The sequence below is a fragment of the Rhagoletis pomonella genome, unplaced genomic scaffold, assembly GCF_013731165.1.
Source record: "Rhagoletis pomonella isolate Grant_MI unplaced genomic scaffold, Rhpom_1.0 Rhpom_scaffold_00002, whole genome shotgun sequence".
Lineage (NCBI taxonomy): Eukaryota > Metazoa > Arthropoda > Insecta > Diptera > Tephritidae > Rhagoletis > Rhagoletis pomonella.
The window spans coordinates 19,926,692-19,953,557 of record NW_023458556.1 but is presented as its reverse complement, the minus strand read 5'-3'; the positions used below and the strand labels follow the sequence as shown (position 1 = coordinate 19,953,557).

The window sequence follows — 26,866 nt, the reverse complement described above, 5'->3', positions numbered from 1 at the left end:
TAATTTATATGCCATTTGAAGCAGAATGAACTATATTTCTATTAAAAATTAACGAAAAAAAATTATTACGAAAAACATTGCAAATATTAAAAAGAAAAAAAAAAACACTGTACGGAAACATATTCTGGTTGTATGTACACTGGCGGCAGAAATAATAGACTCATCGTACTTTTAAGAGTTTTGGCTATATTTCTTTAGTTTATTTTATGTTAAATATTTTTTTATAAAAGCCTGGCTAGTTATACAACAAAAACCATATAAATCCCCTTTTCAAACTATATACAAAGACTATGAAAATTCGACAAATTTTCACCAAATTTTTAAACTTTTTATTCAGAATTTTTAGAAAAATATTTGGTATGCAGTTTTGTAGCCCATTCAATTTTAGTGCAATAAAGTGCAAGTTTCAATTGGCTACAAAATATTAGCATACATTTCATCCCTAACATATACAGTGGTGGAAAAATTAATAGAGACGCGACTTTTTAACAAACTATAAATACGGCAACTTTGTTAAATTCCATTTTTCAAATGGCCGTTAACTTAAAGTGTGTGTGTTCACTGATTACCGATTTAACCATTTGCTAACCTGAGATCCTCGGTTCGAACCTCAGTTAACGAACACTTCTCCACCTCTTTCGGGTATAAAGGAAGGTAATTAGTTTCGTCATATGATACTGTTGAACAAATTGGAACAGTTTATTCCATATATTGATATAATAAAACGTGCTACCAATCGCAAATTTCTTTACGAGTGATCCCGGAGTCATGTGTGTGTGGTTTAGCGCACAACTTGGTTTGCAGGTGGAAGAAAAACTCAATAGGGTAATTTGCTAAGTCCTGCAAAACCTTTACACGGTGCACGGATCGCACGTAAAAAACGATTGTACACCGTGCAAGAGTTTTACTATTTAACTATTCATATAATACATGCATACCTACTTTTTTTCTGTCTGCTTATACATTTTATTTATTTACGTTTCCACTGCGGAAGCTATGCAACTAAATGAGCAAAAACTTCGCAGTGAGTTATTAATTTTACAATTTTTTTCTTTTTTTTCTTCGCTCAAATCCTATCATTGCCAGTCACGCTAGAGCAAATGGCAAAACTGAGGAAAGTTGTTTGTATAGAAGTTCACAGAAATATGAATGCGCACGCATGTGACGCTCAAAAGCAAAGCAATAGGAGCTAAAAAATTAATTACGAATCTATTTTTTTCTGGTATTGCAAAGCTCTAAAATTTAATGAATCCATTTGCATGCGTCGTCTGTTGTAACGGTGCCGGTGACAGCGACTGCATTATGACTATGTACCACAATTCACAACCATGACGACAACTGCAACATCAACAGCTGCTCTAACTAAGTATTGCAATTACTGCGTGCTGTCACAGTGACTAAGATAATTATATATGTATTTAAGACGAAATTGAGGCGGCGACGAAATGTAGCGTGCGACTTCTACACTACACTTATTTTCATAAGCGTGAAATTATGTAGCAACTTAGTACTTAGTATGTCTTGCGCACATCCTTAATTCCAATACATTGTAGGCCTTGTGCATAAAAAGTGATGAGAGGCACGTTTGCACACTGGCTGGCACAAACACACATTTTCGGGAATTTATCGGATACCGAGTGTACACCGAAATTAATTTTGGGGACCATAAAAAACACCAAAATAGCCCCTAATTTCCGAATAATGTTTACCAGCGTTCGACGAAAAGTATTCGCGAATATTTCGGAAACCGAGTGAACACCTAAATTTAGTTTCGTGGCTCTTCAATAATATTTATCATTGTTCGACTAAGATTGATTTGTTAGTTTTGGGTTGAAATATTTTTTACAATTACCACTATGATGTTGTTGTAAATTTGTTGAGCACCCCTGTCCTACCTAAACCAATAGTTCGCGCGGTAGTCCGTCCGCAAGGCTCCGCCCAGTACAAAGTTCTAAGTTTCTAAGCTTAAACATTATAGGCCCAATTTTTCATCTAGATTTCTTTATAGGAAAAACCCTCAGCTTTCGTTTAAAGCAATTAAAAGAAATAAAAAATCGTGTCCTTTACTTAAAAACAAATAAATTTTTTTCACTTACATTTTTTAAGACACAAGATTTTCTTTCTTTTCGAAAATGTAAGTATATAACCAATCGAAAGAACCTGAAAAATCTATCGAAGCTGATATATGTAAAAAATTTTGTATTTAATTAGTTAAGAGACAAAAATTATTAAAATATGCGGTATAACGCAAAAACACCAAAATTTCACCCCTCGGAAAATATTGGACTTAATCGAAAGTTATTTTTGCCAGGAATTGTCTTCTATGAGTACTACTAAAGCTCCAAGTTTAAACGGAATAGGAGGAAAAAAAAATTACTTGAACCACTTCGCGTGGAATGGCTTATGTCATCATCTGTAGGTAGACATCATCTGTAGGTAGAAGCTAAAAAAAATCTAGTTTGGACTTACATACATACAAGCAGTTTGAGAGTATTTGGTGACCGATAAGACACTTACCTGAAAATAAATAAAATTAGAAAATTAAAAAACATTTATAAATAAATGGCCTTATTCATAAAAAATAAAGTAGGTTTAAAGAGCTTTATAAATTGACGTTTTCATATATTTTTCAATTTATAAACCTTTTATAAAGCTACTTTATTTTTTATGAATAAGGCCAAAAGCAGTTTATTTAGTAAAAAAATCTATTAAGTGTAATAATTTTATATGTTAATTTTGTTGTGACGTTTTAATGTTTACTCCAATAGTGTTATTGAGCTTTGTACCACGATTTGTTTGTTAGGAAAAATGGAAACAACAACAAAGTCTAGGCGGTAGAAGTTATAGCTGCTATTTCGGAGATCACCACACTTCCTCATCAGACTTTTTTTCTAGACTTTATTGTTGCTGCCATTTTTTCCTAACAAACAAATCGTGGCACAAAGCTCAATAACACTATTGTACTAATTTTAAATTGTACCAAATAGTTTCGATTGTGTTTTTAGATGGTGGAAAGATTGATTTTGGTTTTTTAAATATTACTCAAGTAAAAACCTTACTTTTTGGAAAAAACTAGATTCCCTGAGAGACCTTGAGAAAACTAGATTCCCTGAGAGACTTGAAGTAAAGTTTGACTGAACTACATTTCCAGAAAATCTAATTAAAAAAGCTCGAAATTTTTAAGAAAGTTTGTTGGTTTTTTTTAATATTGCACAAAGTTTGAAACTTGCATTTACACGGGTTTTGTTAAAGAATGAACTATATTTTTATAAAAAAAAAAAATAAAAATCTCTTAAAACTTGTCAAGCAATGGCGAGGCTATTTGCTGGCCGAAATTCACTTTTTAAAGTATTATTCGATTACTTTTTGTCCCTTCACTACATCAATTCTCCAAAATAAACTAGTGCATGCTCATCATTTTCTTAAAGAGTTTTCCCATTGAGATATCAGCTGTTAAAATTGACATTTCTACAAAAAGTAATTTTTTTTTTCGTAGTCAGCATTCTTGTAGTTCGAATTGAAATAAGTCTTCGAGATTGGAAATGTATAAAGAAGTTAATATTTGTTCGATTAACAAAAAATTAAAACTAGCAAGCTATATTGCTAAATAAAATAATAATTTGGATAATAATATTCCACTTTAAATAGAGCCATAAAAAATTGGTTTCATTTGGTGGTCTTTAAGCTTTGAGGGCAAAGAAAATGTTTAATTCAGAGTTTATGGGCTGAGAATCACGTTGCAATTTCTAGCAGTTTTTGAATAACGGTTTTTTTTCTTAGAAAACTTCTACGTGTGTTTTGCTCTGCTTTTCGAAATTTGAAAAGAAGCAGTCAGCTAAGATGCCAAAAAAACTGCCGTTTTAAACTTTTTGCTGCAAAATGTTATTAAAGAAGTGCTCCCCGAAGAATATTACACCAACTTAAAGGAAAGAGCAAGAATGATATACAAGCACACATGTAGGTGAAAATGTACTTTTGCAATTTTTGTTCAAATTCGTGCGTTACGTTATTCCTTACTTAGGAAAGAGTTTTTATTTGAAGCACCTATTATTAGGTAAAAAAAGTATATATTCCAAAAATGTGGTCTACTATTTTGAACTTAAATTTTTTGTTCCCGATCGGATAACCCCACACTGGACCCTGGAAATCTGACATCGTCACCTCGAAAACCCCCTTACTTGTATAAAAGTTTTTGGTGAAAAGTTGAAAATTATAAAATTTGGTCTCCATATTGGATCCGCCATTTTGAGATTAAAAAATCTGTCAACATATTCGAATTCACCGACCACAAAACCCTCCAAACACCAAGTTTCAAATCAATTTAGTTACTTGCTTATATGCTTGTGTTGCATTAATACATTCATATATAGGCTAATAGCGGGTACATAGTATGTATGTATGCCCATTTACATGAGTGCAGTTATGAATTTTTTATTGCTGATTGCGCTATGAAATTTTTTCGTGTACACATTGCTGTTAAGTTTTGCTGCCACCAAATTTTATTTCAATGCCATAGTTTTCAAACTTTTTGTGGTAAGTGGTTGAAGTTAGTTGAGCATACATATATGTATATACTTTCTCCCATAAGGTCATGTGGGAGTATGTTGCATTTGCATATATTCATACTTACATATATGTAGGTATACAGTGACTCAAACAGTGTTATCGAGCTTTAAACCACGATTTTGTTTTCTTATGAAGAATGGAAAAAGCAACGTCCAAGCGGTAGAAGGCACATGTAGCTGCTTTTTCAGAGATCACCAAATCTCCTCATCCGACTTCGTTCTCTAAACTTCAGCAAGAATCGAAACCTCACCATCTATTTTTGTAATAAAGTTTGAAACTTGCACTTTAACTCTAAGTACTAAAATTTTATGAGCTATACTACAACTGCATTCCCAAAAATATTAAACAAATTCGAATTGAAAAGTTCAAAATTTTGATGAAAATTTGTTGAATTTTTCTAGACTTTGTATAAGTTTGAACAATTGGTTTATACATATAGTTTTATTTGCAGTATGAACAATGTTAAAACAATAAGAAAAAAATTAAAAAAAAAACAAACATGTGAACACTTATTTGAGTCACTGTAAATATTGTTCTTCATGTATTGTGTGAGCCATGCGCGAAATTGCCAGTAGCGGCATAAAACACTCAAGTGCAGTTTATTCGGAATTTTCAGCGCTTTTGCGCTCGTCCTCATCGCCACCACTCAGTAGAATAAACAAAAATCTGCTGTCGCAACATTTATCAACACACTTTTGGGGAAATGCAGCAGCAACAAGAGGAGCAACCACAATACATAAATGCAATCAGCAGCGTCTGACCTTCATTGCTGCTCAGCTTAGCTGTCATAGTAAACGTAAGAAAGCAGTTTGGGGGGGGCGAAATTTTGTGCACCAGTTTCTAGAACTTTTTATTAACACCTGGCACACCTCCACTTTAGCTTTTATCAGTTTCGCATCTAACTTTGCGGTAGTTAACGTTTTGTTCAAGTTGAAATCAATTTGATTTCGTTTAATTTAATTTAATCCCATTTCATTGTGATTACGTCTCTAAGCTCCAAACTCACTCGTCTACCCAGTGCCATACACTTTTCGATTAGCTACTTTTCACTTTAGTAACCCACAAACATACAGACATACGTTTTTCCCTCTTCATGGCATAGTCTTTGTCTTTTGCTAGCTGCATAAAGTTTGTCCTCACACACTTGCACAGCTGGCAACTGAAATGATGAGCAGACTTAAGCAGTAATTGAACACCTGAAAACTTTTATATTTTAGTGCTTTCTTTGGCAGTATAATTATTTAAATTAAATGAGGCGATTGTCGAATTCCATTTTCGGTGAAACTTCATTTACTTATTTTAAGTATTTTATAATTAACAGAACACCTGAGTCAGGGTTTCCGCTTAATGCTATCCATGCGAAAATTTATTTGTTGTCCCCCGTAAGTGGTGCTCTAATGAGTTTAGTTTTATTATCAGTGACATTCCATGGTTGGCTTCTTCGTAAGTGGTGGTGACGTAAGTGCTGCGAGTTTCGAATTAGCGCTGGTGCTATGTCATCGTTATTCAGCCAGTAAATCCTGTGTTGCCATAACCGTAAAACAATTGGTATTAATGTACTTAGGCGGCGCGCGATTGAATTTATTATATTTTTTTGTGCTCTACAAAAATGCAGCGGGTACAAAGTTTTATTTTTTCGCTTATTGCATACTACAATCGTCAATTGTTCTCTTGCATTAGTAATTGAGTATTATTCAGACTACATATTGAAATTAAAAGCTGACAGCATGCATTGAATGACTGACAATGAAATTTGACAACTATTTTAATACAAATTGCAAGCAAAACATTTCCGTTTTTGTGCAATTTAGAATTGATGGCTCGAATTTCATTGGTGAGAGTTATTTGAAGTGAGGATTATGAATACTGTTTTCACACTGAGATCATTTATATACGTACGTATAATTCCACAGTCATATGCCTTAGCTTAGGCGATCTGAAGCAGCTACAGAATTTAGTTATATATGTATATATTAAACTAAAGTGTCGGCTTCACGGGTTAGCCAGTCAGATTTCAAATGGGTAGACTAGGGAAAAAATTTAAGCATTTAAAGGTGCCCTTAATTAATTATCCACGTAATGCATTGCATCCATACGGATGTGCTTATTGTTGTTGCTTAGAGCTGTGCTCAATCTCAATGTAAGGTTTCTGATGAAAGAGGTTCAAGGGTATCAGAGGAAAGAGGTTCCTGAAGGTTTTAGTTTGAAAATACCTTTGAAGCGTGTTCCACCCCGTTGGAATTTTTACTTTATTCGAGAGATCCGAGTTCGAATCCTCGGGCAGAGGAATTTTTTTATTTAAATTTGTTTATTTTTTTTTTAATTTAAATTTGTTTATTTTTTTATCCAATTTTCTTTTAATTTGTAGATTTAATTGTTTTAAACAGAAAAACATATACTTTTTAATTTAATTTAATTTTTAGAAACATATTTTATGCGTTTTCTTCTTTTTAATTAAAATTTGTTCGCTGTCAATTTTATCTTTTTTTCATGTTTATCTAGATGTTTTTAAAAATAATATATATATTTTTTTAATTACAATTAATTTTTTGGAACTTATTAAATTGTCTTTTAAATATTTTTTCTCCTAAATTTTTAGATTTTATTGTTTAAAAAAGATAAATATTTTTTAATTTAATTTAATATTTAGAAACTTATTTCATTTTTTTATTTAATTAATTTTTGTTTTGTTAATTTCATTTTCTTTTAATTTTCGGCCATTTTTGTTTTAAAAAGGAAAATATATTTTTTTATTTCATTGAAATTTATGATCCCATTTTATTTTTATTTATTTTATTTTATTTTTGTCTGTTTTTTATTTAATTTTTAAGTCTATTTTCTTTTTTATTATTTAAGTTTTTCTTTTTCTTATTTAATTATAGGATTTATTGTTTTAAGAAGACCAAGATAAAAACTTTTGCCTGTGCAGACGCCCCCGTTAACTTTCGCTAAGTATATCATTTCTTGTAGTTCCTGCAAGAGCAAATCATATCGCCAGTTCCCTAGCAATTTCAAATGAATTTCCGCTCACGTTGGCGTTAAATTCTCAGAATATTTTTTTACTTCGAGGAGCTCAACTTTTCAACTTGCATTCGTCGCTTTGGATTATTAAATATTGTTGTAGTTGCGGTTACATACACATATGAGCACAAGAAGTCCTTGAATTAAGGACATTTGAAACTTACAGCAATTTTTATATATTTCCTACGCAAGACAGTGGGGCAAACAAACATGGCAGTGGACAAATTCAATTTTGCTATTAGTTTCAATTACAAAAAGGAAAGAAATACTACATTTAATGTACATAGCAGCCATTGACTAAGGTTCAGGTAAACTATTACCTAATTCAAGTTTTCAAGAAGTTCACAATACTGACTTCAAACTTGTATCAACCAAAGCACTATTTATTTTTCCTCAGCAATGATTTGATTCAACTAACAATGTTGTCCACTCAAGATAGTGGTTTGGTTAATTATAATCAGCTGTATTTGTCTCAACTAAAAGGTTCAAGTAAATTTCAGACCTTCAACAACTAAATATTTATTTCGCCATATTCAACTATGCTATTTGGTTACTAACTATAACTGAATCTTGGTAACTAACTAAACGTTTTGCTCAGTCCACGTGGAACCCAAATATGATCATTAGGTTTGGTTTGGAATTCTAACTTAAGTTTAATCGATCCTATGGGATTTAATACTTTGGGCCTAGATTGATTTTTCGAAGTTTCGCCAACTTTTTCAACTAGTGCAAGGTTTATTTTTATCACTAAAAGTTGTACGCTTAACCACTCTGCTTTTCCAATAAAACACTTAAAATTTTAATAAGTAATACTAACGGAAATTACAACCAGCAGTCTCCAAAACCAATGACTTTCCTAAAAATTTCTTGTAGACTACAGCCTTTCACCGAAGAGTCTCTCCTCTTCATTGCTTTAGGGAACGATAGATTTTTGAAAATTTTTTGTTTACGCATTTTCTTCCATACAAAGTATGCTCGACAATTTTTGTTTGTTTGCAGAAAATTAGCAATACCTACCACAAAAAAAAAAAATCCCAAAAATCAAGGGTAGGTCCTAGTTACTTCAATCTTGCACTTTATGTTTCTAAAAAATCGAATTAAAAAGATGTGATGAAACTTTGCCTAATTTCCCTAATTTTTGTACGAAGCGTGAAATTTTGCTTTACATGGTTTTTGTTAGATAACGAGCTACACTTTCATAAAAAATAATCAACTTTACACGAACGGAACGGAAATAGCCAAAGAATGCCAAAATGTCTCTTCCCTATTTATATTTTCGCCACTGTACATGGGCATGTAAACTGAAAAGTGCATGTGGAAATCCAAAAGATACAGCATGTACATAGAAGCATGCAGCATATGTATGTATTAATGTGCATTTGAGTTTGAAAACGGTGGCGTATTTAGTCCAGTTGGCCACACTTTACGCCACGTTGGGGGTGGCTTTGTCGAACTGTGTAGTCATTATTGTCGACTTAACCAGTGAATAGTTATTGAACCAACGTCGAGGCCAGGGTCAAAAATCGCAAACGTAGACGCACACAGTAGTAGATATATACATACATACCTATGTACATAAAATGTATGTATGTAGGTACGTATAGGTATTGTATTACATACATACGTACCATCAAAGTCAGCTGGACTGGCAATTAGGTTAGGTGACATTGAAATCGTTAAAGCAAAAAAAAAAGGGAGCAAAAGTTGCAGCAAGCTCAAAAAAGAAGAGTATCGGGTAAAAAACGGCTTGAAATACGTCGAACGAAATAAGTGTCTAGAATTGTGAATGGCAGGATGATGACCAGTTGACGATCATCTCTCTCGTCAACGTACAAAAGCAAATTATGGTAGCGCATAGTAGAAGGGAGCCGTGCGAAATACGAGTACGTAAGTAAAGACAAGTTTGTCTTCAGCTCTTGAAGTGGGTTTCTGGTGCCGCAGTGAGTCAAAATTAATGGCATTGCACGCAATAAAAAGTGTCGGAATTGCTGGTGCATGTATACGAGTATGTACATACCCTGACGGAAAGGCTACTTTAAAACAAATGCAATGGGTAAATGTTTCGAATTTTGATACTATTTTTACTCAAAGAAACGATTTGTGTCTCGAAAGTAATTATGGAAAAGTGCCTGTGAAGTGCAGAACGCACGCGTATTCAAAAGAAACATACTGACTTTGAAGTTGTTTACCCAAAATGCATTTTAAAATAGTTTAAATTAAATGCAGAGTCGTACAGTCGACTTGCTGTTTGCACAAAATTCAAACTGAACATTTGAAAGCAACTTCAATTAGTTATCACTGAAAATAAAGTAGTTTATACTACTAGTTTATACTACTATAATTACTTTCAAATTTATTAAATTTCCTGCAGGGTACATACATACATACATAAATTTTCATTTCATGATTTTTTTTTTTTCAAAACAAAAAACAAGGTCGATCGGTTAGTAACAAACAATGGCTGGCAGTCGGTTTTGATTCCTGTTGACACATACTAACTAGTACGAGTATTAATTCTTCCTGCCTGCGCCGGTGCCTGTCGGTGTGGACGACAATCACTTTTTTGACACAGTGCACGTTCATGTAGGCACCCAATAAACATTTTTGTAAAATCTCAATTTGAGATGCATTTGAGAATCAGTTTTTTTCCCAAATCTGAAACGTTGCATCTTAAATAACCGTCGGCAGCGTTCTCAAACTAAAAGGCACATTTTTAAAATGGAATTTTCCTTTATTTTCAAATGGTGAAATATGGAATTCTCAACTTTTTCTCAAACGTGCGAAGAGCGAAACGAAATGAAATCCAGTTACTCTCATTGAAGTATTTGTATAGTGTTGCCAATGGTACATGTAAATGAAACACAGTTTTTATAGAAAAATATTTTTTTTTGTTGGATTTATTGCATTTTCAATAGAGCAAAAGCTTTTTTAACATACATACATATAAATAAGTTTTTTTGTAACATAAAAATATTATTTCATTTAAAGCAGACAAACTGTTGGTCACTATCGATGCAGCAGACTATTTCTTTCTTTCGGTTTTAAGTTAAAATGGCCAATCAGTAGTTTATGTCGGCAGATCAGTCACAAAATGATCAATCACTCAAATCAATAAATTAAATGCATTTCAATTCACTCGAACGAGGAGCGATTTTCCGATCGACAAATGGTGAATAACAGCGACCGCGTGGTCGAAAATCCATTTTGCGACTAACGTGCTGAACACATTGAAAAGGACTAGCTACGGGCCGGGCCACGGCTTCCAATTTCTTATCTTCATTATCTAAACGCTTTATCGATGGTGACATGATTTGTTTGAACGCGGCAGCGACATCATGAATTTGTATGAGTTTGACATAAAAGAAGAGGGAGAACCTTATCTGTAGCTGGAAAAAATAGAAATAGATCTAATCTGGCCACAACCACAGCCGTCGCGTAGCCCTGTCGTCGCCAAAACTATTATCAACATAAGAATACGTGTTCGGGCTATGATGTAGCAGACTACCGATAGACTTCGTCATGTTTTCATTGTTGACAAAGATGGAACGGAACGAAATGGTAAAAAAAATATTTATCAACCCGTTTTTAAGTTCATAAACAATATTTGGGAAAAATTTTAGAAAATGTTTAGTTTCAAATAATAAACAAAGCTGAAAATCAAATTGAGAAATACGATTTTCTCAAGTTTGAAAATTTTTGTTCCAGTAATTGCAGGGTACACATATCTACATACAAGCATGGCAACCCACATCATGACAATGGCATATGAAATGTTCCTTCACCTTCTCATCCATTTTCATTTACTTATATACTTAATTCCACACGATAGCCGTTTTGGGGCTTTGTTGTTGTTCATGTCTTAAGTAAGTATATTGCTGTTCATTTATTTTTTTTGCGCTACCTAATATTACCGCTGTTGCTTTAATTGTTTAATGGCATGCTTTTTGCATTGGGTTTTTTGTTTTGTTATTTCGTACAAATACTACATATGTTCTGTAAATATGTATTTACGTATGTAAGTATGTATATACATATCGAGCCCTAACCGCGAGAAGAACGAGAGCGAAATTTTTTTCAAAATTTTCTTTTTGATATGAGAATTTCTACATATAAAAGAAAATTTTAAAAAATATTTGGCTTACGTTTTTTTCGCGGTGAGGGCTCAATACAAACAGGCAGTTTAGTCATCGGTCAGAGTTGTTTTGACGTTAGCGATAAAAAAAAAACATTTTCGCTGTGGTTGCTAATCAAACTTAAGTACAGTCTATATACAAAATATTAACAATATTATCAGTACAAAGTGTCATAAAATGTTATTTGGAATTTGGTCTTTACCACACATACTACATATGTTCTTGTAAATAAAGAATGTTGATTGCAATTTTTTCATAAAAGTGAAAAGTAGTACTTACTATTATTTATAGGCAATGGAAAACTTCCGAGTAGATTTCTGCCATGACAAAGCTTCTCATAAAACAATTTCTTCGTTCGGAGGCGGCGTGAGATTGTAGATCCCTCCGTTTGTGTTATAACATAAGGATGCAAGCGCTAATATATAAATTATTATAAGCCACAACTCAACTTTAAATTGTTGCTTAATCTTGCAAATTTTCTAATCACTTAAAAAAAAATATTTAAAAAATATATACATACATATCTCTTTAATCGTCTTAATTGTTTCTTGTACATTCGGCCTTCCAGTTAGTTTATGGTCTATTATGGTCAGGGGCGCACCCAGGAATATATTTTAGGGGGGGTTTCTGAAGATGATATCACCGGAAAATACTGAAAATTTGCTTCAGATAATACCCTCTTTAAAATACATTTATGCAAGTTTTATGTACAGTATGTAATAAATAAATAAACGTTTTAAAATTCATAAACTGCACTTTATTTACAGATTAACAGAACTCAAACGCTTTTAACCGACTTCAAAAAAAAAGGGAGGTTATCATCTCGCCGGAATACATAACTTTGGACCACGTGAACCGTTTTCAATAATCCTTTTTTTATTAGAAAGATAGTACCTCAATCGTCCCGTAATTTGTTTTAGAGATCCGATGATTGGATCATGAAGAAATTAACGGTACCCCTAAATTTGAATATGAGAATTGAAGTCGGTTGTGTTCTTTCCTTAAAAACTACTTGTTTAATAAAAAGTTCTATAGTTCTATAAACTCAAGATGCGCTCAACTTTCAAAAGTACCTAATAAAAAATTTTAAAAAAGAGTCAGTAAAAATAAATTTATTGATTCCAACGTACGAGAAATGGAAAAGAAATTTTCTTCTACCAAAATTTCTTAAATCAGTTCGCAGCTCTCAAGAAAAAAAAATGCTCGTATATTTATTCCCTCATGAAAATTTACAGCAAAAGCAAAGCGCGTTTTCAAGCAACAGAAATTATAATAAACATTTCTTATAATTTCCTTGAGAGCTGAATTCTTAGCTTTAAGATACAGATTGTATTTGAGGTTATTAGCTTTATGGGGGGTTTGAACCCCAAAACCCACCCCTTGTGTGCGCTAATGATTATGGTATTTTGTGGATGATTTCATTGAGGTCATACATTTTCCTGACGTCGCACAGTGGGGCAAAAAAGGTTGCTGTGGACATTCGGTTGCAGACATTTGAAATTAATTTCAAATATTTTCCTGAAGTAGAAGCATTCAAACGTAATTAAAAATTTACGTTTTTGAAGATTTCATCATACAATTAATAAGCTTGATAAGGAGAATATGTTCAGCCTAACAGATGACTTAAACATCACAAAATGGTCTTTCCATCTGCTTTTTGTATACCAACTGTATGAGTTCATCAAACTTAGACTGTGTTTACCCACAAAATTTAGAATTTGAGATAATTCTTGTCTTATGTCTTAACTTTGGCCAACCACTTCTAATTTTTAATAAAATTTTACAGGGCGCCCATATTTGCCTTTCCAGCACTTGTACACGCGGTCCGCTTATCATCTCAGTACGACAATTTCTACCCACAATCCAAAAGATGTTAACATTCTAAATTATACTGAAGCGGTCTCACACTGAAGAAAAATATTTTACTCCGTCACTATCATGGAGTTTAATCATAGATATATCGAATCTAATGATGTAAGTATTGGGTGTTTCGATAAAAATGGCTACACCATCTACAATTTAACTTCCTATGGGTTCCGTCGATAGTCGAAACTATAATGAAAAAATTACAAGGTAAATTCATTATCTCAATTCGTCGGCCATGATTTCTGAGATTGAAATGTCAAACAACACCAATTGTGAATAATTAAATTTTTTTATTTTCAATTGTATATGATTTTGAAATGCTTGCAAACGTCAGAAAAAAATAATGACCGACGAATTGAGAGAAGGATTTTACCTTGTAATGTTTTTATAATGGTCAAAACTATTGAGGGTCTACTCCTCAAATAACAGTGTTGCCACTCACTAAATTTTCTTTGTATCCAAAAATGTAGCAAATCTGACTGAAGCGCAGCCTTTCTTAAACTTGCAATTATAATTAGAAAAAGCTGTTTGTTTTAATTTGTTTATTTTATCAGAAATTCAGTCCATTTTTTTATTATATAGCGCTTGTCAAAATAATAGTGTCACAACAAATTAAGAAGTTTTGACAATTTATTTTTTAGTATTTAATTTAAATAATTTTTTTTATTAAAATAAAGTTCATTCTATAACAAACACCGTAAACGTCCAAGTTTCACATTTTGTACAAACATTAGAAAAAACCAAAAAAGTTTCTTTAAAATTTCAAGCTCTTTAATTCGAATTTCCAAAAAAACTTGGAATGCAATTTTCTAGCCGACTAAATTTTAGTATATTGAAGTGTAAGCAAAAAATAGAAAAAGGCGTCTCATAAAAAACATATTTGAATTGAAAGTCCCTTCACTTGTGGGACAACACCAGGGAGAAAAGATGCCCGACCAAACAATGGCCAAGCACAATAATCAAAAGAGATTTGGCAGGAGAACCTGCATTAGAGCCGGACGGTTGAACTGCTCAGCATAAGAAATTGAAGTCATTCAATACATTGAGAATATATATACATATTTTAATTAATGAATAAATAAAACTCATTATTTGGACACATTTGGCATAAAATGTGCAAGCGTCAGGTAAAGAGAGTGTACACCGCAACTGCATTGCGGCATACAATATTACTCCATGAGCATAAATTTATTGATTGTTTAATCTTAGAAAGCTGTTTTTGATATCTCAGTAAATAGATATAATTTCGTGCCTAAATAAACTTTCCATTTATGTAAATATTTTCATACATTCCAGCTGTATTATCTTGTTTGCAATTTGCTATTTTCTTTGTAATTGATTTTGCAATGTTATGTCTACAGTGTTGCTGTAGATGCCTTAGTCATCTGCCAACATACATAAATACGCACACTCGTGCAAAAAATAATAGGGGCAATATTCAAAGTGATATTGAGGTTGTTCACGCTTACCTGGTTATCCGGTTATGTGGTTATATTTTTTACTCAGTTTACAACAATAAAATACACTACAAAATAATAATTTTTAGCTACTTGAAACTTGCACATTATTAGACTAAAAATTAATGGACTATGTACTCGAAAAAATTCCACCACTTCTGAGAAAAATGTTTGAGCTTTGGGTGAAAATTTGTTGTGTTTGCTTGCAGTCTTTTCAAAACTTTTAAACTTGGCTTTATATGAGTTTTGTTAGAGAATGAACTGTATTTTAATTGAAAATCTCTAAAAATAAATAAATAAATAAACATGAGTGGCAAACAATATTACTATGAATTGGGGGTGCTATTGTATTGGCCAATGCTGTACATATATACGCTTGTCAACATTTATATGTAAGATATGTAAGAATGTGTACGGACCGTGGCAATGAGCCGCCGAATGGTTTGTTGGCTGATTCACTAACCAGCAACAGAATTACTTACACTGAGTAAACATAATTTCACTATCGCAATGCGCTTATCGGCACTAGAGATAGTAGGCGTCAGTCCAGTATTTTTTCCCGTCTCGACCGCAAATTTTTAAAGCCCTTCTCGATACCACCAATACCTACCGCCTATTTTTTGGTCAATTTTAAAATTCAAAACAAACAGTGACCCAAACAAATGACCAAGTGTTATCTTTTTTTTTATATATTCGCAATGTTTTTCCGGCAAAATTTTTTTTGTTATTTTTCTATAAAAATATCGTCCAAACTTTGCCCAAAAACATTTAAATCGCAGTTTACACACAGTGCGACAAATGTGTACACATTTAAAAAAAAAGATGTTAAGTATTTTAGTAATACAATTTTAAGTAGAGAACTCGATTAATCATCGTTTTGAGTAATCAAAATCTTGATTACTCGAGTAATTGATTAACCGAAAAACTGCTTAGCCAACTTACTCGAATAATCGCATAGCCCAAGTAAGTATATAAATTAAAGTTTGTGCGTGTTTTTTAAAGCAATGAAAATAACAAACAATTTTATTTATTTTTACTAACGTACACTTTTAATAGTTATTTGATTTTGTTATTATTTTTTTAATTTATTTTGACAGTACTTTCATTTATTGTATTTTTATGTTTGTCACTTTGCCCTACCGCACAATTTATAATTACACTCATGCCCGGTTTGTATGAAAATATATAGTAATCTTTATGAGTATAATTAAATATTTTATTGTTTACATGAAGCCGACCAGACCCGTGCGAATCCAATACACGCGTTCATTAGATATTTATGCATATGTACATACATATGTATACCCACACATGTATGTTTCTGCATCCACTCTTATTTGTACGAGTGCAATTATGTTGTATATTTGTTCAGAAGTAGAAAACACCATTAATTGAATACGTGTATAGCTGTAGAATTCATATGTGCAATTACTATATGTACAAGCAGTACATACGAATTGCGTGTAACCTCTACAATAACAACAACAATAACAACAACAACAACAACAAAAATTATGTGTAACGCCCAGAGGAGGCGAACTGCAAACGAAGTTATTAGCAACACGAGCAGGTGAGGCCAAAAGAAAACTTTTCATTTTTACGTCTTTTCAACGATTATGTCAGGCGCATAAACTTAATCAAATAGCACCACAAAATCAGCTACCCCAAAATGCATTTATGTATGCGCGAAGGCAGACGCTAGACTAAGGCTAATATCTATTATCTAGATCTGAGACGCGACCGAGCATGCTATGCTGGCTATGAAAAAACATAATTAGGGGATTCACAAGACGTCGCACAGTGGTCTGAATGGAGTATCTAGCGGGACGAAATACTAAAAATTAACGTCTTCAAGTCAGTAATAGGACCGAATATAATTTCTTAGGAATGTTTTGTAAGAAGGCCCCTCCGCTCTAGAATTTATATGAATTTCCAATTTTAGAAATCCATTTTTTTTAGAAATTCCTTAAAATTTCGGAGTTCGATAGAGACGTATACAGCACCCAAAGTTTTTTTAGTCTAAAATTTTTTTTCTAAATAGTAGTGCAATTTGTGACGTTCAACTGTGCCATCTTAAAAATTATTAATTCTTCATTTATTATAGTGAAAAACATACATTTTTGTAAGTATAAGTAAAATGTAATTATTTCGATTTTAAAATAGCAAAAAATAAATTCCGCCAGATTCTGCCAAAAATCTATTGACACCTTGTTATGACTTAACTTATAAGCTACACACACACAGAAAATTATAGGCAACTTTGACCAACTTTGTTTAATATTTGAATTTAAGAGGAACCTAATTTTCACTATGTTCTCTTAAACTCCACTAACGTTTTAAATTAGAAAGCCGTCATATTGGACCCATGATTTAAAATTTTTGAAACAGGCTTTCACATTTGTAATCAGCTACCATAAAAACTCTTAAAATTTTTTAAAATTACTGCGCCATATTCGCTCATAATAAATCTATACCAATCGCCTCAACCAACATTCTTTATCAACCACTGATGTGAACGAAGTGGAATAGAGATAGAAAAATCTGTACAAATCACCACACATTTCCGAAAAATAAGGCCATTTGCGTACTAAATTGGGAAGTGAAAATTTTCAGTACTGCAAGTGAAAATTCAGCACTGTTCTTCCCAAATTAATACGTCTCGCAACCGTATGTATAAATCACTGAGTAAATGTACTGATTTTTTCAAGCTATGTAATTTTTAATCTAAAAAGTTCGGGTTCGGCCGAACTTCAAGAAAAAAAAACCGAGAAAAAAAACCGAGTTGTGTTCGTTTCTTAAAATGTCACACTTTTGTAAGGCAAAAAAGCACACTCTGTCCTTAGAAGCTTTGTCAGGGGAGATGGTTGCCTTGAAAATCAGATGATTGCTTAAAACGACAATACTTATGTATTATGAAATGCGTGAGCTAGACAAGGACAAGACAAAAGCATGACCCTTTACAGGGTTGAGTGTAGCATCTAACACTTTTTGCACCATGGAAGGGCAATATTTTTTGGAAGAAACGAAATCACCATAAGTAAGTTTTTTTTCCACATAATGAAGAAGGTATCCCATGCTGGAGCAAAAAGGAGCAATTGATTCCATATAAAAAGTCGAAAGCTGTATTTGTCTTTAGCGACTGAAACCCAACTGTATTCCAGATAGAGGTAATTTTTGGATAGTATTTTTAATAGGTATTTAAATATGTATTTATTTCCATACATTTATATGCATGTATGTATGTATTTATAAATGCATTAAATGTGCTAACGTGTGATTTTCTACTAATGAAAGCTAAATAATTTAATCAAGGCGATAAATGATGATAAAAGTAAACGTCTTCTTATTTAACAATTGCATAAGAACTTTTCTAATGAAACCGCTGATAAGAAAATTATAAATTTCATGCCATTTAAACCGAAAAATTTATATAAAAATTATGTGAACCTAGTATGTATAAACTAAACTGTACCGATACTCCAAAAGTATTTGGTGTACATCTACATAGATGACACATACAGTGACTCAAATAAACGCTCCCATGCGGATTTTTTTACAAGCTTTTATTAAGTTTCACCTGGGTGTAATCAAATATTGCAATAAATTTTTAACCAATTTCCCGACGAGCTAGAGACTTGAAATTTCAAACTTGCCTCAGGACCCAATAACAATGCAATATGAAAGATTTTTGAAAACGCCTTCGATTTTTTTACCAATCACTATCATAAATATTCACAATGTTTTTCAAGTTATTTTTTTTTTTAATTTTGTATAAAATATTGTTCATGCCAACCAAAACCAAATAAACTAAAGTTTCAAGTTTCATTCCAAGTTTAAGAAGATTCAATAAATTTTCATCAACATTTCGAATGTTTTAATCTGAACTTTTCGGGTATTCAGTTTTATAGCTCATGGAGTTTTTGTATAAAATGTACACATTTTTATAAACAAATTTAGATTTAAATTATAAAGATTGAAATTTTGACAAAAATTTGTTGAATTTTTCTAAATTTTGTATAAAATTTAAAGATTTGATTTTTATGGTTTTGGTTGTACATGCGCAAAATTTTTATAAAAAAATAACGAACAAAAAAAAATTTTGCTTGAAAAACATTTTGAATAAATATTTAAAAAAAATCACCATGGGAAGTATTTGCAGGTAAATATACATATTCCCGCACGCCACAAATCGGAGGAGAAGCTCGGCCAAACACTAACATGTTGTGTATTGATTTATCGTTTGCATGCCTGTCCATGAGCTTTTAAAACCACATCCAGACTTTTAAGAAGATCTGATTTTTTTCCAGCTCACATCCTAAAACATTGTACATTGTTTTTTTTTACCGCAAACATTTCTTTTTCATTCTGAACAATCTTCCCAGGTGAGAGAGAGAGCGAGTATTTGAACGAATATAAATTCGATTGCGTTGTAACGTTTTTATTGCACCAAAATCTCTATCATTAAAATTGCATCAAAAGAAAATATGTAGTACATACTTATGTACATACATACTTGGGTATGCATGCTCCTAAATCAGAATTTGTTTTTATTTTTCTTGCTTGGAGTCTCTAAGCAGCAGTGCTACAATGAAAAGTAAGCATTTTGGGAATTCAATTACATACTTTACAATAAATAAAATATAGTATGTGTGTATACGGTTTTTATAATATATACAGGTAAATCCCATGAAAATTGTATACATACATACACACATATGCATACATTTAAGAGAAAACATCATTCCGACTACTTGACTCAAGTGGTTGTAGCTATGTACATACATAAATGGCCTCATTCTAAGCAACTACCGCCGTTGGTTATTAAAGTTCGGATGAAGGCAAAATATGGCATGCAATTTTGACTTTATGACTCTAATACATTTGTAGTCACTTTGGAAATAATACTTATAAAATATTTGCAAATATTTGATTCGTTTGTTATTTCCAGTGCATACATATTTACTTATACATATGTATGTATATACACAAATACATATCTGTATGTAACACGTATTATTCATCTTCTACTTCACACTATTCATTCCACATTGTTATTCTTATTTCTACTACACATAAAGTATTTTCTTCTATTCTGCTTGATGCGTAAAACGACGACGGTTTGGCTGTGCCAAAATAACGACACATCAAACTAAATCAAGCATACTTTTAGGAGATAGAGCCGACGATTTTTATTTTCTCTGTGAAACGCCGAAGAAAATTTTTAATGCCGCGTCGAAGAAACTTTTGCAAATCATTTTCTTCTTTCGCTGTGCGTATAGTTATTTATTTTGGGTGCATTAATAGTATGCTTATATTTATGTATATGGGGCGTTCCATACAAAAACGGACGAGGTTCACACTTCATGTGTTAAATAAAAAATTGGGTATTATAATTGGCAGTGTCCTGAAGAGAACAAAAGTTTTCCGATCGAAAAATATTCTGCCTTATCCTGAGTTTCACCAAAAAAAAATTCCCCCGAAAATATTTAATCCGCCGATAGTAAATACATGGAAACCAAAAGTGAAAACCCCCATTTCGAAGTTATATTATTTGCCACTAATGAGTATTTACTTATTTTTAGGAATTTTAAATTAAAATACAGTTCATTCTCTAACAAAAGCCATAAAAATCCAAGGGTAAAACTTTGTAGACTACAACTACAAAACTGTAAAACTACAAAAAAATTCTGCAAATTTTCACCCAACATTTCTAACTTCCTTCTCAGAATTTTTTTTCACCGAAATCGTTGCGGATTTCTTCCATATAAAAATAAATTGCGTTTATTCATTATATGGAAGCAACGGTAATTTTTAGCTACTTGAAACTTGCACATTATTGACTAAAATTGAATGGGCTATAAAACTGCGTACTTAAAAAAATTCTAACTGTTCTGAAAAAAAAAGAATTTCGGTGAACATTTTTTGCATTTTTTTTAATCTTTTACAAAGTTTAAAAAGTGGGTTTATATGGGTTTTGTTAGGATGAATGGCATTTGCATTGAAAATTCTCAAAAATGAATAATTAATTGTAAATGACAAACAATATCATTTTGAAAAGGGGGTGCTTTAGATATGGCCAACATTGTACATATGGGGTATTCCACCGTCACGGGTGTGACATTTGTAAATGTTCTTTCTTTTTTAAATTTAAATATAAAGTACTCAACAATTCCACATGTTGATAAAGCTACACCTAATTCATTATTGTATGAGTTATTACTTACCAAATACGAAAAAAATGCCAACTTACTTTTATATGGAAAAAATCTTAGTTATTTCTTCTGTCACGGGTGGGACAAAAAAAAGAACCTGCTTTTTGGAGCAGATACATTTTACGGCAACTCTGCGAATTTATTTCACTTTTTTGTGTGAACTTGATGTCTTATAATAGAAAAAGACCAACGAATGCTAACAAAGGAGAAACGACAACAAAAATAATTGCTTTATTATAAAAAAATCCGAAATTCCTCTGTCACGGGTGGGACACGTACAAATTTCTATATGAAAAGGATCTTTTAATGTGGTCCATATTAAAGATTAGTTTTCAAAAAATGTAAGAAGCCAACTAAAAGCAGAGTAAATACAAAAGTAAGGAGGCAACCTATTCAAAAATATTTTCGAAATTAAGCTTTCTAAAACCTCACTCGCATATTATAATATTTTATTCAACGTGTTATTTAAATTTATTTTAACTTTTTGAAAGGATGGCAACCCTCTAAAAATATTTCTACAATAAAGCATTTTGCCTATCTAGTTTGATACTCAAATTGAAATATTTCGTTTCAACTTTTTAATAGCATTGATTTTAACTTTTTAATAGCATTGATTTTAACTTTTTAAACAGATAGCAAACGTCTTAAAGTATATTTAGTTATCAATTAATTGACTTTTACTTTTTTAACAGGTGGCAACCATCTTTAAAAATACATTCGAAATATATAGTTTCTAAACTGCTTTCGTTTGACACCGACATTGCTGTAATATTTTGTTTAACTTGATAAATAATCGATTTTAACTTTTGATAGAGGTGGCAAAATATTTTATAAGTTAAACCAGGATATAAACTATCTGCATGCCACATTTAATTGAAATACATCTGGACGTGAAGGAGCAACAAACTTTATCAATCACAAACTTTCACATTTATAATATTAGTACCCAGGATTAGTGGAATTGAACTTAAACCAATAAACCTGTTGAGATTTGCGCGAATTTTACACATCATTGATTAAGTACATTATTGCGATATATTTTTATCGACATTTTTCTTTTCGACATTTTTTTCTCGAAATTCTCGATTTTCTAAATATTTTTTCGACATTTTTTTTTCGATGTTTTTAGTTTCAACATTGCCGTGGTGCGAATTGCATTAAGTTTTATTTGAGTAGTTTTTAAGACAAAAATAATAAAATGAGGGGTTATGCATTAGAAAAAAAACACTTTGGTTTTTTGGGACATTCTAATGTATATAATTTTTAATAGATATGTATGTAGGCTATATTAGTTAATGTAAATATAATTTTTATATTGGATTATAATGAGCGTATTAAATCCTCTATATTAATTTTGAATATAATGCTGGATTTCCACAAGGCATTAAAAGACAAATTTGGGCATTAAAAAATAATCGTGTCATTACGTAAAAAAAAAATAGTCATTAAGTTCATTTCCATGTGGTATTTTTTTTTTAAACGGCATACATGTCACATGTCATTTCATTACCTAGTGGAAATTCGGCATAACACTTGTGGTATGATGGAAAAAATTAATGTTACAAATAACAATCAATAAGTAGGTATTAGTCATAGCATTAAAATACTAAAAATAACAACTATTCTTGATCAAAAAAACCAAATTCATAAAATCCCTGTTAAATTTGATCGGAAGAGTATAAATTGCATTTTAATGGTGAATTGTGATTTTTTATAAAAATCTGTGAAAACTTCGATCTTTGGCCATTTAAGTGGGATTGGCGGCATCTGCCACGCCCCTCAATTTTCTTCTATCAGCCTCAAGCTGGGCTAAAAAATTCTAATTATTTAGCAATATTTTTTTCCTACTAGATACTAAGCCTAGACTAGCATCATTGTATAAACTATTTTGCAGAAGGTACTTACGGATAGAAAAAGAAGAGGAACGTTGTGGAAAGCAGCAGAATCCAGGCAAATGTAGCAGGAATGTAGCGGGTCTTCATGTCGCATTTGGGCATTCTGATACTAATTCACACAAATAATTTATTTTCTCCGTTTTTAGATTTGATGACCACGAACCCGTTTGTCAGACAGCCGTTTAGCAGATAAAAAAGATTGGACGTAACAGCTGTTGACACTATAGCGCCAGTGAAAACAATGGAAGAATGGAAGCACTAAGAACAATGAGTAAATAAATTAAAGTGCAATAGCTGGAGACGGCAGCGAATAGATTACACGTTTATTTATGTAAAGAGTTGGTAGTTAATTTTTTTACGTTAGGTATGAGAGCAATGAATTGGTGAATAGGATCTTAAGTCGGAATAGATAAGGGTTATAATACGAGAAGGTTCCCCTTATTAGGAGTACATTTCGCGTGGTAATTTTAGTTTTTTGTTTACCTTTTTAGCACATGCATTTTTTACATATATTGATCTTTTGTTTTTATAAAAAAAATTGTGTTTTATTTTCATACACGTCTCCTTCACCTTCAATGCAGGCATAGCACACACGCCCAACCGTACCGTACCGTACTGCACTGCACCGCGCCGCCTGCAATTTTTTGCACACCACTTTGTTTCTTCCACGCGCACCGTCACGGTTGTTTAACAATTGTCGGACGTCATTCGCTGGCTGTCGGACTTTCTACTTTGCTTTTTTCGGTCGGTCGTTGTGTATATTTTTTATGTTGTATTTTTTGGCCTTTTTATATATTTTCAATTAAAGCTTTTTTCTCGTACTTTACTTTTCCACCACATTCGGTTTAACCACTACACATTACACATCAAGCAATTGGCCACTGCCGCACATCGCCCTTGCCTACCATGGCTAATAATACACTTCCAATTTTCATTTTTTCTTTTGCCTATTGAATTTTCCCACTACATAGCGTACGACGACGCCTCTAATCATCCAACTTCACACAAGGTTGGTCGAAAACTGGCTGAAAGATCTTTCACAGAAAAATGCAAAATGGAAAAATTTTGGAAAATTTCACGGAACGTCTTTCGCCTTGAGCCTGACGATGGGATTTCCTTGCGTATATGGTATGCAGCCAGCAGCGAGTTTTCCTTCTGCGGTGTCGCTACACCTTGAAAATGACAGCACTTTTTGCAAGTCAAAACAGCACCACTTCTTTACACAATTTGATTCGCGCACACGCTTACCGAATGAATTTCTTAATACCACATCGACTTCGTTAAAAATTAATAAATAACTTATATTTCGCAGTGATTCTCGAACAATTTATTTATTAAAATTGAAGGATTTTCGCAACGCTCCATGTTACACTCGCACTCGCTCGATCGGTCGTTTTCGTACAAAGGTTGTCAAAATTATCTTTCACCTGCCACCCCGGTGCAGGGCTGTATTTTAACGTATGTGAAAACCTAACGAGTATCCAATTGAAGCGAGTGCAAAGTAGAAATGGAAGGGCCGTATTCGTACTCAGTTCGTACGAAATGTACGCGAATCCACAAAATAAACCCGATACACAATCCACATACGGTCTGTGTAAAATAGAACGTTTTGTGTTTGGTCGCCGATGTGCAGATTGAGTGTGTTGTGTACGATAAAATTTCGTCCTACCAAAGAAGGTACATTTTTTTTTAGTAAATGGCGATTCAAAAATCGCTGCCCCGAAGTAAACAGGAAGTACACTTTTGCTGGGCATGAATCACGTAACTTTAAAACGATAGTCGTCCAAACGATACTGACAAAACGACCTCGTAGAAACACTGATTTATGCATTTGTGTTGCTGTTACGTATTACTGTCACTGTTACGTGAAGCAAAACTAGAATCGAGTTGACAATATCGCACAAACGATCAAACGATTTTTGGTTTTCATGAAGCAACACAATCTCGACACGATATCGTTCAGACGATTGTCGTCATACGTGATTCATGCCCAGGCGATTATCGCCTGTCAAAAAATCGCCTAGTGCTAATGCAAAGAACGCTAATACAGTTCCATTATTTAACCAAAGCAATATAGATTTACCTTCTCTGACCAAAGTTTCCTAAAATCCTAGAAACGTTTCTTGTTTCTCAGTACATGGATCACCCTGCTTCGTTAAGTTTTGACACTCGTTTGTTTTATTGATTTTTTCTTTGCATAAGGTGCCCAGCATTATCAATTTTTTTCTAAGTTTAAAAATCGAAAGAATACTCAGAAGGCAGTTTATAATGCACTTCTGAACATCGTTATATAATGATTTTGATTCTTTAAATATTCCTCGTCATCTATTGGGTCTATAAACACATGAGCAGTGAAATAAACTAACAACATCCCTACTTCTTTTTTAAATAAACGACTCTGTAAACTCTCCCTAAAGGCATGGTCAGCTGTCATATAGTCGTACTCGGCATTTAGCGGCCATTTTCGACGAATCTTCGTTTTCTGTTTACATCGTTCAAGTTGAAAGCTGCGAATTTCGAAAGTCTTTGCAATTTAATTACCAAAAAATCAACAAATTAGCATAAATACTGTATAAAATAGTTGAAAATGTCGCGTAGCGTTAGAGCAGAAACTCGTAGCCGAGCAAAAGATGACATCAAACGGGTAATGAATGCTGTGGAAAAAGTGAGACATTGGTAAGATGGCCTCCACCTTATGAGAAAATGTACCATATAAAATTTGAAACTATTTTCAAAACATAGGGAAAAGAAATGGGTAACCATTGGCGATACCACCATGAAAATTTACAAATGGGTGCCTATATCTAATTCAGAAAAGAAAAAAGTGAGCAACGCTAATAAGAGCGATAAGGAGAACTCGCAGAAAGGCACGCCAACTCCACCGCAAATAACGCCCTATGGCGGTCTGACTGCGGAAGATTCGAACACCTGTGAGTCGAAGCACACAAACTGATAAGTTCAAATGTTTGCATTCGAATTTAAAATTTTATGCTGCAAAAATATTGGCATATTTATTGTCACAATGGAACACTCATTAAATTAAATTTTCCCTTCTAGGTTTCTCCATGGTAAGCGATTCACAAGGTGCCACCGAATTTGTCTCTAGCATGCCATTTTCTGAGGACTCCAACTCTCAAGGCAGCGAAGGACCAGTGAAACGACTAAAAACTAGTGATTAGTCATACTAACAACATAAAAACATTTCGCATTCGCTGCAACTCACAATCAGTCAAACTCGAAACGAAGCAATTTTCATAAATGGAAAATAGTTTACATTATCGAAAAAAAACAACAAAATAGTTTCATAACTACAATGAATTTTTTGTGCTTGGTAATGCAGTATACTATTGCCGCCGAAACTACATACTGCATAAAAATTTATAGTACTATTCTAAAGTACTGTTGCTAACTAATTTTACGTTTAAGCGATTTATATTAAATAACCTTAATTTACTGACATATATGAAGAGTGCGCCTAGCTTAGTCATCATTATTGTAGTATTAAGTGGATTCCTCCAAACTTGTAATGTACATAGTAATATTCTATTTTCGTGCATTTGGACGAAAACTGAGTATTTGCCCTTGGAGAACGCGTACCGATCTTATAAATAATGTTGATTATAATGAAGTCATGTTCATTGTATTATTTAATTTTTATTATTTTTTCTTAGTTAATGGTAGTGCGAGCAGACAATTTGTAATAATAGCCCGCATAA

General features: G+C 32.6%; 2 protein-coding genes across 2 annotated transcripts in view; one reads left to right on the top strand and one right to left on the bottom strand.

Annotated features, from left to right (window-relative positions):
* Positions 1 to 24,543, bottom strand: part of LOC118733235 (dendritic arbor reduction protein 1) — a 132,407-nt gene extending 107,864 nt beyond the window's left edge. Inside the window, exon 1 of the mRNA XM_036462558.1 lies at positions 23,161 to 24,543. Coding sequence (XP_036318451.1) covers positions 23,161 to 23,252 — 92 coding nt within the window. The 5' untranslated portion in view covers positions 23,253 to 24,543. The remainder of the gene's footprint in view (positions 1 to 23,160) is intronic.
* A 1,050-nt stretch (positions 24,544 to 25,593) lies between these two features.
* Positions 25,594 to 26,866, top strand: part of LOC118733234 (B-cell CLL/lymphoma 7 protein family member A) — a gene marked incomplete in the record, with an annotated part of 1,861 nt that continues 588 nt past the window's right edge. The window contains 3 exon segments of the mRNA XM_036462557.1: positions 25,594 to 25,826; positions 25,893 to 26,080; positions 26,208 to 26,866. Coding sequence (XP_036318450.1) covers positions 25,738 to 25,826; positions 25,893 to 26,080; positions 26,208 to 26,329 — 399 coding nt within the window.